The sequence below is a fragment of the Mauremys reevesii genome, linkage group 16 (assembly GCF_016161935.1).
Source record: "Mauremys reevesii isolate NIE-2019 linkage group 16, ASM1616193v1, whole genome shotgun sequence".
NCBI classification, from domain to species: Eukaryota; Metazoa; Chordata; order Testudines; family Geoemydidae; genus Mauremys; species Mauremys reevesii.
In genome coordinates, this window is record NC_052638.1 from 35,811,471 (window position 1) to 35,827,341 (window position 15,871).

Sequence of the window (15,871 nt, forward strand, 5' to 3'; positions counted from 1 at the left end):
CAGCAGTATGTTCTCCAAAACAACCAGCTATGGTTTACAAATTGAGTTTGCAGTGGAAAGCCTTAGAGAAGCATTAACCCTCTCTGGGTTAATGGTTCCAACCCAGTTCATTATGATAGAGACTAAAAGTCATTACCCAGCCCACCGCTCTCGCTGAAATGAGTTTGTAGACTCCATCCAGTATAGTGTGGGTAGCTGTTTAGAGCAAATACCCCATTAATACAATCACTATTCGTTAGCTCCCTTGCACCAGACAACCCACATTGTCTGCTTTGTGCCACAGAAGCTGTAAAGATACTTCAGCGAGCTTCCTGTGACTTCCCCCTCTTTCGGGAAATCCTTCAATGGTGTGGGGTTGGTATAGTGGTATAAAGGACAAGGCCAGAATGCTGTTCAGCAACAACGGGCCTTTGGGCCAGGGGATAGGCTGCAGGCTTCAACTAATGCCCAGCTGCCCGAAGTCTGCTCTGATTTCCACTTAGGAATAGCCTGGTGCCAGAATTTGAGGAAATACTGACTAATGACACTTTGCCTCTCCCTTTCTGCCCTCCCTGTACCGACATACACCTTTCTCTGGCCCTGACTAGACGACAGGATCTGGCCCCTTCACAGAGAAGCCATGGATTGAGTGTGTAGAGACTACACTACCCATTAATTGAATTTAGCCCTTTGGTGCCTTGGTGTTATTCTCTAGCCAGATGGTGTTGTGTCAGAGGGTTCAGCATGTGTGGGTGGGATTCTGTGGCCTGCATTGTGCAGGAGGTCAGACTAGATGATCATAATGGTCCCTTCTGACCTTAAAGTCTATGAGTCTATGTGTTTAAATCTTCGGCCCAATGAGAGTTTTATAATGATAAAAGGCTATCAGAAAAGGATAGCACATGAAAACTCCTCAGCTTGGGACCAAAGAAGGAGAAAGAAGCCAGAGTGTTAATTACTTTTCATATTGAGGGGGAGGGGGTCTCAGTCATTTATAGATTTTACAATAGCATTTTAATGTCAACAGAAATTTGCCTTTATGATGGCTACATAATACATTTTTCTATTTTGAATATTTTCTAGATTATCATTAAAAAAGCATCATCGTTCAGTAGCTAGCTGAAACTGACAAAAGCAAATGGGAGTCATCCTGCTGAGGCGCTGTACTGCAAATTTACCTTTTACATTTTAAAATATAACTGTGCCCTGCTCAGTGTCAGACAAACACTGGAAGAAGACCCAAGTTTTGCTGTTATTATACACTATTACCACCTCCTCTTTGTTATGTGTGCGCTCTTCAGAATAGGCTTCACCAACTCCACAAACTGGGAGAGGGGAGCCATTATCCCTGCATTTTGAGCAATGAAGCTGCATTTCAAAAGACTGGAATAAAACCTCGCCAATGACATGCCCATTGCCCCAGTAAATAGTACATATGGTGAGCATTTCCTTTCCACTTTCAGCATTGTTCATTTTAAAGCAACCTTTATTGGCAAGCTGGACAGTCCAAGCACTGATGGTCATTTTAAGGCCAACAACCAATGAAAGAAAACTCGTGGGAATAAACAGCCAGTGGCAGTAATGACCAAAGACTTCACCCTCAACAATCCTTTCACAAAGGTTCTTTTAAAATTGAACTACATTTCTGATGCACAATTAAATGATAGAATATTTAGCCTCATTTGTTAGATTACTGGTCTAACAGATGACGTGAACCAAAAAGCAAACTGATGAAGTGAAATACTTTTGCAGGTGCGTGAGGAGAACAGATGTCATAGAGAAAATACACCCATATAATGCACCTCCAATGTGATGCTAAAAATCTTTGCTTATGATCTCCTAACAAGCAGACCATGGAGGCATTTAAACTCTGTCTAGGTGTGAGAATCCACACTTTATGAGCCTGATTTAGATCAACCTGTTGCATCACTCAAAATCTCTGTTGTCTTTAATAGAAGTCTCTTATTTGACTTCCTCAAACCGGAGGCATTTTAGAGAACAAATATAGGGTTTTTCCTTCACAAACAGCTGTATTTATTCATACACAAAACTGAATTTCATCTTAAAACCAGGAGTATACTGATTAAATTGTACTTTCTAAACTTTGGAGAAGGGAAAAATAAATACACCTGATAATAAATCTGATCTCTGCTGAAAACAAAAGTGTCATGTCCTGCAGTAATGTGTTTGCTGAAAATGAGGTTTTCCTAAGTGACTATCTGGCTGTCAGGGTATTAGACTAAGCACTCTTTTGACAGCAGCCATTGCAAGTTCAGCACCCACACAACTGTTATGTACACATGTTCCCCCTCAGGGCTCCATGTAAAGATAATATTTAATGATGTTACACACAAAAGAGGCTGCAGCGTTCTAGAAATAATAGGGAAAGCACAGAAATGGGAACGTACTCTTTACTCATCTTTTCCTTACTCTGGTCACCATTTTATGCTACAACTTTAGGCCTGATATTTAGATCCTGGTGGGCAACTATGAGCTTGCAGGTACTTTCAAGGGCACTTTCCTACCACTATTGGCCATATGGGCAGGTATTATAGATATTAATGCCTGTACCTGCAAAGGTGTTTTATTATATCAGTTGCAACTGCAGGTGCATCTGCTAGGAAAGCACCATTGAAAATCAGATCCTTATTTAAAATGGGTCTTTTTTTTCCCCCATGTTGTTATAGAAAAACAGAAAATGACACAGTTTTTGTTTGTTTAGTCTTTAATTTTAAAAGGCACCGGTCTACACACAGCATGAAAATGATAAAAGTCATACCAGGTCAGATCATTCATCCATCTAGTCTGGTATCAAAACTATTGTCAAATCAAGGGGACTTTTAATAAAACTTCTACAGTGCACCTATTTGGAAAGGGAGATTTTTTCCTCATCCCAGTAAGTGATCAGCTTATTCCCTGGCACTATCCTTTATAAATACTCATAATTCTTATCTTAGCCAGTGTAACTTCAGATGAATAAGTGCCTCTTGGGAATACATGCTTGAAAAATTTCAGGTTCTTAAACTTAAGCTGTTTTTCCTTAGAGAAAATATTTAAACCCCCATTTTTTGCTCTAAGTCTAAAAATGAGGTTATTTTTAAATGAGAAAAAAAAATCTGTTTCAGGCTGAGAACTTGCACACCAAGTTTCAGAAGGATGAAAGTTCAAAATGGTCCTGCTAGAACCCCTAGAAAACTGGGGTATTAACACCGAAGGTGCAATTGACTATTCGCTATGGCAACAATAATGGGTGTCACTCCAGTGCAAGGTCTGGCTGAAATTCATTTAGCAGATTTTTAAACTCTTAAGTCCTTGAGAGTCTTTAAACATGGATAATATCCTCCCTTTAAGCAAAACTGATATTTTATACATAGCAAATGCTGAAATTTACTCCAAGAGCCATCGACAGGCAATTTAGACAAGCTGAAGCAATGACAGACTGGAAAGGACTGAGTGCACTCTGCACTGTGAAAATACATCAAGTACATGTGTTGTCATTCATGCCTGATATTAATGGGTTCCAGAGGGACTACATTTATCCTGTGACGTCCCAGTCCTGCACCTGTCATGGTCTTCAATAACAGCAGGATTAAGCCCCTGTTTATAATGCCTTTTGGTGTAAGGTGCAGAGGCCTCAACTCCTACTGATTTCAGTGTGTGTGGGGGGAGGGGGTGCGGTCAGTCAAATTTTCAAAAGAGTTCAGTACCCAACCGCTTTTTTTTAGCCATATAAATAAGTGACTACGTTTTTCAGACCTGCTGAGCACCCAGCAGCTCCCATTGATCTTAACGGGTGATGAGCAGGTCTGAAAAACCTAGGGAACAGCAGGTCACTCTTAACAGTAACTCTGGTTTGAGATGCTTTTTCCATGTGGATCCCTCTCATGGTCTTTTAGCTGGCAGTGTCCATTGGGGCCACACATGTGCCCTGCATGCTTGTGATCCCTCAACTGAGGGCATAAAGGCAAGTGAAGTCCAAACCACCACACATCAGGAGTTATTCCAGAATAACTCTTCCTGATCAACTCCCTGTGTGGACTCTCTTAATCCAAAAGAAGAATGCCTTATTCCAAATTAGTTTAAAGTAGATTAAGCTAATTTGGAATAAGGCGCTGTTATTATGGAATAAGTTTCCACAAATGGAGTTAAGCAGGGATAGGTAATTCACTTTAAATTCACACCCAACCTTATTCCACATTAACCTTCATGTGTACACAAGCCTGCCGTTTACTCTCATCAGTTAAGTTGGTACATAGTGGGGTCTGTCTGCTCTCAGGTATTAGAAAAAAAATCACAGTACCCCAGTCCTCACCCCATCAGTGACGTACCAGTTTTAGAAATAAAATAAACTGTTTTCTTGTCCCGTTGGCAGTTACCTTTATTCTAGTCCACGGACTGACTGATTACGCTGAGCTGCTTTCCCACCACTGGCCAAACAAAAGACCGTGTCCAGAGGACCCTACTCACACCAGGAGATTCCAGAAGTTTGAGTACTTAATTCCCCAAGTGGGAAATGCAGAGGCATCCTGAAGAATTTACTGATCTCTTCTCAAAAACTTTACAGTGTCTTTCTGGCTCATGTGCAATGAGTCAAGTTATGCAGAGGCAGTGGAAAAGCTAATCTTTTGGCACAGGCTGTATTGCCCTCTGGCATTTTCACAAATTCAAGTTGAGCAAAGAGACTCTTAATTTTCTTTAAAAAATTTGGCAACACAAGATTCCTCCCCCACAAGAAGCTGGTAGTAATTTTTTTTTTACTGGTATCTGATCAAAACCCATGGGTTTGCTTTAATTTGTTGACATAAGAGATACTTGCTCACTAGATGTGATGGCTTTTGGAACCATTCTTAACACCATAATGAAAGCAGCATGGCTAGGCTAGTTGCCATTGCTAATGTGAAGACCAGCTGCTATGTAAAAATGACTTTGTTCTGAAGGGAATAGTGTGTAGTGCATCCAGCTACATCATCTCACTGAGAAATCTATCAGCTGAAGCCAGGGAACATTTAATCTCTTTAGCAGATATTTAAAAAAGGCCACTCAGTAGGTAGGAAGATTTTTGTTTAGAAAACACACACAATTCGTTTGATTGTCCTTTCTCCTGGAATGAAATGGTACATCTGGACACTTAGGGATCCCTTCACCTTTACTTGCATAAGGAAATAGAAATGTTTGTGTAATTCTCTCAGGAATTTGGTCAGGATTTCATCATACATTGAAGAAGCCAAGAATTCTGCACTCCGAATCTGCTGATATCTGATCCATTGAAGTCAGTGATCTTATTTCACTGGAGATACTAACATCAAGTGTGACTGTAACCTGAATATGGTACATTTTAAAAGAGATATCATGTAACATTTATAGGGCAAGACTTATTTTAATTTATTGCTTTACAGATCAAACCTGGCTTTTTACTATTAAAAAAAAGCTTATTAAAGTCCAATTTCTAAAATGTCCAATATAATTTACGGAGATTTTATATATCTCCTAAAGCTTCATAATTAAGTCCTATAAGCAACAGACTTTCTTCTCTTATTTAGAGCCACTGATTTTACTTTTTGAACTGTAAATATGAGCTATAGCAATCTGCAAATACACTGTTGCACATACCTACTGCCTTGAGAAAAAGCCACAGAAATACAAGGTATCTTGTTGCTCGATCAGAGCAATGAGTCAGTGTTGGCACTTTGTACTTTACTTTGAAAAAGCAAAAGAATGACCAAATCAAGAGGTTTTACCAAAAAATGTCAGGAATAAAGAAGACAAAGACCTTAGTGAAGAAATGCTGCAGATTGCTCTTCAGCTTATATATATTTGAATAATAAATTGTCTTCGCCCATTGCTTTTATCTAGTTATTTGGGTATTCATCTATTTAATATATTAGTGTACTGAGGAGTTCCTCTGTGCTTTTGAAGATGTAGCTTAAACAACTATATTGATCCTGAGAACGACAACAGGGGCAGAGAACAGTCCACACAAGTCACCACTGGCTTGTAACCTTACTGAGATGAGTTTACACAGCCTTTAATACACACTTCCAGCTCATTTGAACATAAAGTATGGTGATAATTCAACCATACTGTATCAGACTCTGAGTATCTGACAGTGCAAGTAAAGAAAGTTATAGTAATTTTGGCAGATAATGTAATTTTGCATCCTGCTGTGACTAAGAACAGAGCTCATTGTTTTATTACAAACATTCCCTTTTCAATAAGGACATCCCAAGATATCATACCCCTTCATTCAAATGAGAAATGTTCACTCTTAAAATCTTCTTGTATATTTAAAGTTTGCTATTTTGCTGAAATTGAGACACCAAGGAAAGAACCTGTTCTGAGGCTTTGATGTGCTTTGTCCCAAGGTATCCTGCACTGTTACTTGCTGTGTCCTCTAAGAAATAACGATAGTTTACCATCATGCCACATGAAGCAGTGATCCCACGGGGGCTTGTGTCTGCCATCCAATTTATCCGCCACAGCACAGCACCATTCTGAAGGTGAAAGTTTGCTACTGGATTAAGGGCATATCCACGGTGTTTCTCTCCATACAGGTACCAAGCACAGAGCCTCATAAATGGTGAATGCAATGCTTTGACCAATCTTTCCGATCTCACCCATTCGTTATTAGTTAAGAGCCTCTTTAGCTTTTCAGTAGCAGGGTCACCTGTGATCTCAGAGATATCTTGGTATTCTGCATCTGTAAATAGTTCATTTCTCCCTTGTTCCTTTATCTGTGAGGTCAGAAGTCCAATGAGCCACTTGGTGAATCCTGGGATAGGTGACAGACTAGAAAACACTTTGATCTGAGGAAATTCCCCCTGTAGACCAAAAGAAAAAAAAATCACAAATCAAGCATGACAATTGCTTTTTTAAATGAATGAGAACTCTGACTCAAGGAACAATTGCTAAATATTCTAAAAACTGTTTCGGACAATTTACTGTCAGTAGGGACAAATGGTTTTGAGAAAAGATTTTCTTCTTAAGCCAAAAGGATGATTTACTACACAAGCTAATGGTGTGTGCAAATGCCATATAAAATCACCTCTGTCAATAACAGATTAGTTTCAAGTAAGTGTGTGCCATTCTGGGAATGTTTTTCCTTTATAGCTGATAATTTTAATCTACACAATAAAGCTAATCTAGGTCTATAGGTATGTGTGTTGTGCCCATCAACATAGTAGTGTGTCCATTAACGACCCTTCCCAGAGGAATAAGGTGAAAGAATTTGGCCATTTTATGACTTTCCTGCATTTTTATTATAATTTTCCCTATTTTGACATGAAGAAATGTATGGGTAGTGGGGGACAGGGGGAAAATGAGGCTTAGGCTAAATTTCTATGATAAACTCAGGAGGCTTCTTCCTATTAGATACCAAAGGCAGCGCGTCTTATTTAGATTTTTAGTCTTGATGTCAGTGGCCCTTTCAGATGAACTGGTGCCACTTACTCAAGGATTCTTCTGAATCCAGCGTTTACTGGAGTGTGAGAAGTGATTATGTACCATTGAAGCTACTTTTCATACTATCCATGTGAACTGCAAACACTTTAAGATAAAATTTTATGTTGCGAACAACAGAGTTGATCCCATCAATCAACATTTATTGCATCAGTTGAAGCATCTCTTAGGTGCTAATGGACATGTGAACAGAAGCCATTCCCTTTGGTAATTATGACAAAATTGCATGCTAGTTTTGAGGTGTGCTGACATTAGGACTAGATGAGGCCACCAAATTCATTGTCATTTGGATTTAACACATGAGGAATTAACTTGGATATCAAGCCTGGTGGGTGAAGAAGGGAGGAAGAAGCCAAAGTACAACAACCCAGAGTGCTTTTTAAAATTACTTTTCCCACTGAGGGGGAGGAGGTCTCAGACATTTATAGACTTTACAATAACATCTTAATGTCAACATAAAATTGCCTTCACAATACATTTTTCTATTTTGAGTATTTTCTAGATTATCATTAAAAAATCATCTTCATTCAGATGCGATCTTAAACTGACAAATGCTAATGGGAGTCATGCTGCTAAGTCACTGCATAGCAAATTTACCCTGTACATTCTAAAATATAACAGTGCTCTATCAAGTGTCAGATACAAACATTGGAAGAAGAGCCCTTTTAAACTCCTGGATTTCCAAATTTAGGACCCAATTCCCTGAGTCCCTGTGGATGCCCAAAGAAGTGAAAGAGGCTCTGATGGGATCCAGTCATATAGAACAGCTTTCAGGACTAGAGCCTAAGAAACCTGAAATATGAAACACACACACACACAAAACCCCCAAAGTATGTCTACACAATTTAATATTCTGAAAAACAATACAAATTCTGCAAGAATAAAGGAATCAAGAATAAAGGAATCAAGTGTTTGGTTAAAATATTATGCTGGTCACCAAGAGATCAAGATCAAAATACAGTTCTATATCCATTGGTCCTGTTAAAAAATAATTAAGCATACTTGATACCCAATATAATATGGGGTCTGATTTTGAAAACTGCAGCCATTCAATTGCCCACACCTAATCTGTTTGTCAATTACTTTTAAATACATACAGTAGTCAGTATTTGTGCAAAGAGCTTTCCAGTCAAAATGTATAAGTGGCTATTTGCGCAAGCCAATACCAAATATGCATGCGACATGACAGCACCCCCTCAGGGTACTTGGTCTGGTAGAGCAGTCAGTCAGCTGCTCTTGCCGGAGTCCTTATCGGAGTCCCATTCTTGGACTATAAAGTGTGTTAGTCTCAGTCCTATTGTGGTGCACCAAACAATGCTTCAATAATCATCATATTGGCAGCTCTATAATGAAAAATAAATCAGAGATACCAATACAATTCCTGTAATTCTAATTAATCTTTTCACTAAAGCACTGCAGGACAGCTTAATTCTGCAGATAAAAATTTAGTGTATTCTAGAAATTTAACCAAGTTACAGAAATATAGAAAACAATAGAAAACTTGTATACTACTGAACATTGAACAAGATTTCTTCTTGTAGCTATGGCAACCAGTTTAAAAACACTGGTGAAAAATATAAGTCTACTGTACAATATACTGAAATACATGACTTATTGTTTACTAATTATATTGTTTACTAATTGCTACAGTAAAGACTCATACCATAAACTGATCTCCCATGACTGACAGTTCTAGAATCATCTCTCTCTTCCTATCAAATCCCAGCACACAATTCAATTTAAAGCAAGAATGAGATTGCCAAAGAACTCAAATTACATAGACAATACAATACAGCACTGGCAGAATGAAGGCTGTGGAGCACTGAGCTGCATCACTATGTACACACAATTTTAATTTAGATATGGTATAAATTATAGCTTGAACTGTCAAAGGGGCCCAAAAAGAATGAAAATCAAAGGGAAAATGGGAGGCTAAATTCCTTTGAAAATCCTTGCCATATTCTCTAGTTTCCTGAGAGCTAACAAACTGTTTCACAGATTCTAAGAACTTGAAAACATGAGGGCTCTGAAGAATCTCAATAAAAGCAGAATGGACAGTGAGCAGTGATCAAGTTACAGAAACCAGTGACCCTTGAGGATTAAATCTAGGGACACATCTCTGGTTAAGGGTATACAAAGAACGTCCGATAAAAAAAGATTAAAAAAAATCACAGAAGTTTGTAGGCAGTAAGCCACAACTGTTTATTTTATTATACACACACACACACACACCCCTCTACCGCAATACAACGCTGTCCTTGGGAGCCAAAAAAAACCTTACCGCATTATAGGTGAAACCGCGTTATATCGAACTTGCTTTGATCCACCGGAGTGCGCAGCCCCGCCCCCCGAGAGCGCTGCTTTACCACCTTATATCCAAATTCGTGTTATATCGGGGTAGCGTTATATCAGGGTAGAGGTGTGAGTGTGTGTGTGTATATACACACACACACACACTTTTAATTGGGCAATTAATTATCTGGCAATTTCCCTATCAAATTCAGAAATACAAGTCCCCTCTCCAAAAGATTTCCAAGAAGAAGTATCTTCTGTGAAGACTATTTAAGCTAAAAAGACCCTTTAAGAATCTTGTAAATTTTAAAAAGGCAATTTTGAGAAACTGAAGACTTTTTATATAAGAGTATTTGTACTTATCTGAAACAGAATTTCAACTCCTATTAAACCCTAATAAAGCTACAGGAATATCTCAAAAAATGGGCTAAATACAAGAGTTAAAATGCTAACCTAAGATGTTCTGAGAGCTCCCTCCACAAGAACAAAGACAGTTATTACAGATTGTATATTCATGTTCTAAAGATGCTACCAGAACCACCTCATGAATGTCTTCAGTCACGGAACAGGTGACAGCGGTGAATATTCAATTTGAAGAATGCCCTAAAAGAGGTGTGTCTTCAAACTATGAAAAAAGAGAACATTTTTCTGAATTAAGCAAGCAGCATGAATTTTGCTCCCATCTGTCAACTTCAATGGCAAACCTGTCACACTCATATCCTCTCACCCTGTTAATCTCATCTCTTTCGAGCACGCAAACAACAGCAAGATGACAAAGAACAAAGACCCCACACAGGATTAGGAAGCAGCAACCTTCCAGTACAGCACCGCCGCTTCTGGGACACAATGAGATTACCAAGATTTCAGCATCAAGGGTGAAAGATTGCCAGTGCACAAGATCAGGGGTCTCAAACTCCTGGTCCGCAGGCCATCTGTGGCCTGCGAGCCTCCCCAATGTGGCACATTGGGCTCCAGCAGTTTTGGGGCCAGGTCTGTCCCTTAGCCCCACCTGCCGCCCCCGGGCGCTCCTGCTTCAGGGTCCCTGGAAGCGCAGCAGAGCTGAGCAGCGTCTGCCTGCTCACTCCAGTGGCTGCCGGCCCCTCCCTGCAGCCCAGGGGAGGGGCGGGGTGGGCCAGGGCTGTGCTGATCTACCTTCCCAGGGGACTCCCTAAGGAGAGGGGGCCATTGGGTTGTGACAGCACTCCTTCCCACCCCCAAACTCCCTCCTAGAGCCTGCACCCCAGACTCCCTCCCCCACCTAAGCTCCTTCCCAGAGCCCAACCTCTCACCTCTTCTGCACCCAAACTCCCTCTCAGAGCCTGCACCCTAATCCACTATCCCAGACCTCCTCCCCCACCCAAACTCCGTTCCAGAGCCTTAGGCAGGTGGGGGCCGGATTTTTTTTGGGGGGGGGGGGCAGGTTCTGGGCAGCATGAGTGACATTGGCCCACTGGGAGGATTTGAGGACTGGCACTGGCCCTAAGGTAAATTGAATTTGAGATCCCTGCACTACATTTAATTTTTTTTGTAATGATTTTAAATGGGATATTGAAAAGCTATTCTACTTTATGAAAGTAATGGCTTCTCCTGTTAAACACCAAAATGGTTTAGACTATATATTTCCATAAGGAAGCCTGGATAAACAGAAAGAAGCAGTGGATTTAATTTGAATATTAGAATTCTTAATATCCTGTCTCAAGAGAGCTCCTTGAATAAACTTCTCTCAAGTAATCTAATTTAAACACCTTCTTTGCTTTCACAAGACTTAGTTAAGCTCTCTGTTATCTTTAATAAAACAACACTCACCTACCCATAAACAAAAATTCATTTGCCCATCTATAAAAACACAACTCATGTCTACTGTGGTCTTAACTTATCTGGATAAAAAGTGCCCCATCAGGGGCAGGCTGACTCTCAAAGGTGCAATGTTGGTTAAAAATTTGCCACAGAGAAACATATAAAGAAGATTGTAGCTGCAGTAACCGTTGTATATTATTTGTTCTGTTTTTAATTTTTTTTCTTTAATACAGTCAAATAATAATAGCGATTATTTTTAATTGTGGTGTTCCCTAAACCATGGCAAACAACCCCAGGTGGCTAAGATAATGGGAGTCACATCCCAGAATGGATATTAAGAGAAGCAATTTGATTTGGCCTACCATTTCTTGTTTTTTGAGACTACAGTTTTTAGTAATTTGGGGGATAAAATTAGTTGGTGCTCAATATCTTAACACCACTTCTTATCCTACAAGTTAATAAGCATGAAAAATTAAATTGCAAGTTGGGTAAAGGAATTAAAAAGAAGCTATAAATGTAGCCTAAAGACAAGTGTCTACCACATTAGCATTAATGAAAAAGTAGCATTAAAGAAAGTAACATTCAGATCAATTATTTAAAACATTTACACAAGTGATATCCACTAGGAATACCCAGCTATTGATTTATGAAAAGATAACATTTTACAGAAAAATCTTCAAGTCATATTTACCTTGCAAATAAGCACTGAACTTTAGAGAGAGAGAAAACTCATGGAAGAATCTAGGCTGGGGTGGGCAAACTACAGCCCAGGGGCCACATCTGGCCTCCAGGCATTTTAATCCAGCCCTTGAACGCCCGCTGGGGAGCGGGGTCTGGGGCTTGCCCTGCTCTGTGAGGCTCCTGGAAGCAGCAGCATGTCCCCCCTCTGGCTCCTACGTGTAGGGGCAGCCAAGAGGCTCCACACGCTGCCCACACCCCAAGCACCACCCCCGCAGCTCCCTTTGGCATGGAACTGCAGCCAATGGGAGCTGCGGGGGCGTTGCCTGTGGACACCTCTCTCCAAGTTATCGCTCCCATCCAAGGAGCTGCAAGGGAGTGGTGTGGAGCTACTAACCCAGCTGCGTGTCAACATGGAACTGTTAGATGAACATATCTGCCAGGTTTAGGACATCTTTGTGCCAGCAAGCAGCACATGGCCACAGTGCAACAGTGAATTGGGTTCAATGTCTTGAAAACGTTTAATAAGTTGGGGGGGGGGGGGAAATCAACTCTTAGTCTTATACTATTATTTGCATTAACATGACATATATAAGAAAAATCTGTTTACATATAGTAGTATGGGGGGGGGGAGGGGAAGAATAGGAATTTTCTCCATCTGCATGCCCGCTACACTGGTTGAAAACTGCAATACAAGTTTCCACCCACCCTGCAGCTCTGTGACAGATCTGTTTAATCTGATGATTAACGGCTAGGCACCTCAGCTGTGCAGTGTAAACAGCAATATCTTCTATAAAAGTGATTTTAGGAAAGTGGGTAACACTAAAACCTTTATCAGCAAGCCTGAACAGAAAGGGGCAAGGTATGTCTAGTGTGGAATTTTTAAATAAATTACAAACATTCTCTTTCTGTGGGTTTAAATCACACACTTTAATATTAAAGAAAAAAAATATCAGAATGCCACATACATCACCACATAACAGGACCAAATTCTGAAGCTGCCACCCCTAAATTCCATTACAATGTTACATTATTTTACTGTAATGAAATATCTTTCATTTCCATCCTTATGCTCCTATGTCTCACAGCTGAAAATCATTTTTGTCAAATTAGCTGATCATTTACTGGGACAGTTTATTTCAGTATGTCCTCTGGACAGCCTACATCCACACGCTCCTGGCCTCTGCTCCCACAATATTCTCTAGTTACCACAGCTCAGATCCTTCTTCCCTCCTGTGTACCAGGGAAGAAAGAAACTTCTAGCCAGCGTCTGTGGCTCATCTCACCAGCTCCCCCTGGTCTACAGCTCCACTGAACAGTGCAGGGAACATGCAGTGTAATTCAATTAACCCCTCCTTGTGAGGAAAGCCGGAGAGCAAGAAGTAGCTGCAATCAAGGAGAAAAACAACATAAAAAAACCCAAAACAACACCTGAGCACTTGGTTGATACAAAATGGTGACTTCCATAGCAAAAATATGATATCTTCCATTATTGTCTGAAGTACTGTTATAGCCATGTTGGTCCCAGGAATAGTAATGCTAGTCTGTAGTTTATAGTGACAAGCTTTCTTTTGAGACCAGCATTCTCATTGAGAATGTTAAGTGTAATGAGCGCTGCAAGATTCCAGTGTGAAGGTCCTCCTTGCTGGTTTCTCAGTTATATATTGGCTGACTCAAAGGTCCTCTTTGGCCAACCACGAGTGATTAAAAAAAATATATGTTAAGAATTTGAGGAGGTTTGCTTGTAGCAAAGTTTGCCTGAGTAGGGTGGAGGTGCTAGAGACAGTACAACTGCCACCGCCAAGTGCTGAAAAATACCAGCAGAGCTCTTTGAAGAAACCATTTCCCCCTATAATGTGACTTCCCATATAAACAAAAACAGAGCTTCATCCAGACAGGGACTCAAGGAGGGCTGAAAGAATCCAAAACACTGGAGGCACTTTTATACAGGCTTGTCTACTATGTTGGGCCTACAGCTTTGGAAATAAGGAGGGGTTGCTGCAAGCTGTGATGCACAGATCTCTCTTAGGTTGGAAGGAAAATAGGCAAACAAAATCCGCCCACTGAATCAAGGGAAAAGACTTTGTCAAAAGTCAAATTAGCAAAGTTTTGAGATCTACTTTGCTATGCAGATTAGCAGAGCAGGAGATTTGGAGGCCACCTTTCAGCGCTGTTTGGAAGCAGAATACAGGGCTTTATGAAAGACAAAAGCCTGGCCTTGTCTTCCCCACATTGACAGATCTGGCTTCTACCTCCTAGCTTGCAGAAGAAAGGAAACACACTGCCCCAAATGGCAAAACTGAACATGAACATTTATTTCCTCTTGCTATTTATGTATTGTGGGAGGAATAGCTCAGTGGTTTGAGCATTGGCCTGCTAAACCCAGGGTTGTGAGTTCAATCCTTGAGTGGGCCATTTAGGGAACTGGGGTAAAAATCTGTCTAGGGATTGGTCCTGCCTTGAGCAGGGGGCTGGACTAGATGACCTCCTGAGGTCCCTTCCAACCCTGATATTCTATGATTAACTCTGATGTCTGTATCATAGCTCCCTGATATCTATTAACATATACTGAAGTATAGTATACAGGTGGCTTTCTTGGGCTGTGGGATTGTACTTTGTTTACCACTGACTTTTAGAAGTAGTTCAACTGTTGACCCTAAACCAAAACATTCTCAAAAGAAATTACTGATGAAATCCATTATGGGAAGGAAAAAAATAAGAAAAGAGAGCAAATCATGTTTTGTTTTGTTTTTTAAGACTGATTAAAAACTGGGGAACTGATCCAATCTTTGCAGCTATAGTACTATCACACAACAGATGAATGTTTGAGTTTAGGAGCTTACCTTAGATGGACACTTCTTGCATAAAAAAATAAATAAATGCAGTAAAGCGTACTCGTTTATGTTGTTGCTAAATTAATGTGCTAGTTTCTTGGGCTACTGATAGATCCATTTATGTTTATTTTCTTGTCAGAAACACTCACACCATCAAGAAGCTGCTGGTGGTGGTGTTTTTGTTTGTTTGTTTTTTGATGGTTGCAGATCCCATCCTATTACTCGTGACTCATCTGAAACTGCTGCATTCCACACCAGCTGAACAATGAAAGCAACAGTCCAAGGTCACATTTTTCACCAATGAAAGCAAAGATTGTGTAGGAAAATAAGTTCTTACTAGGTCACCTTGAACACATTAAGATAGTAATTAACAACCCAACCAGAAAGTCAAAATCTGCTCCCAATTGTTATGTATTTTAGAAACTATTAACCTGGGCATTCTGTCTAGTCTCAGTTTGCAGGTATAATAATATGCCACTGGCTATCAGCTTTACCAGTTCTCTCAAATGCAGACCTCATCGTGGTTATCCATGTCTTTGTCACCTGCAGATAAAATTACTACAAGGCATATTCTGTGAAGAATATTTGAAAACTTCAGCTACAGAAGGGTTTCTCAAACAGGGGTCGCTGCTTCTGTAGGGAAAGCCCCTGGCAGGCTGGGGCAGTGTGTTTACCTGCCCTGTCCGCAGGTCCAGCCGATCGTGGCTCCTACTGGCCGCGGATCGCTGCTCCGGGCCAATAGCTGGAAGCGGCGCGGGCCAGCTGATAATGGTTAGTAAGGACAACCAATATTTAAAGATCATTCAAACTGTTAATTGCTCAGTTACGAAGTTAGT

At 40.3% G+C, this 15,871-nt stretch overlaps 1 protein-coding gene across 2 annotated transcripts in view; it reads right to left on the bottom strand.

The window, feature by feature from the left end:
• Nucleotides 1-2,686: 2,686 nt before the first annotated feature.
• MLYCD (malonyl-CoA decarboxylase) overlaps nucleotides 2,687-15,871 on the bottom strand; it is a 49,576-nt gene continuing 36,391 nt past the window's right edge. For both annotated transcript variants that reach the window (XM_039503581.1, XM_039503580.1), the window contains one exon: nucleotides 2,687-6,797. In XM_039503581.1, the coding sequence (XP_039359515.1) occupies nucleotides 6,264-6,797 (534 nt within the window). In that variant the 3' untranslated portion in view covers nucleotides 2,687-6,263. The remainder of the gene's footprint in view (nucleotides 6,798-15,871) is intronic.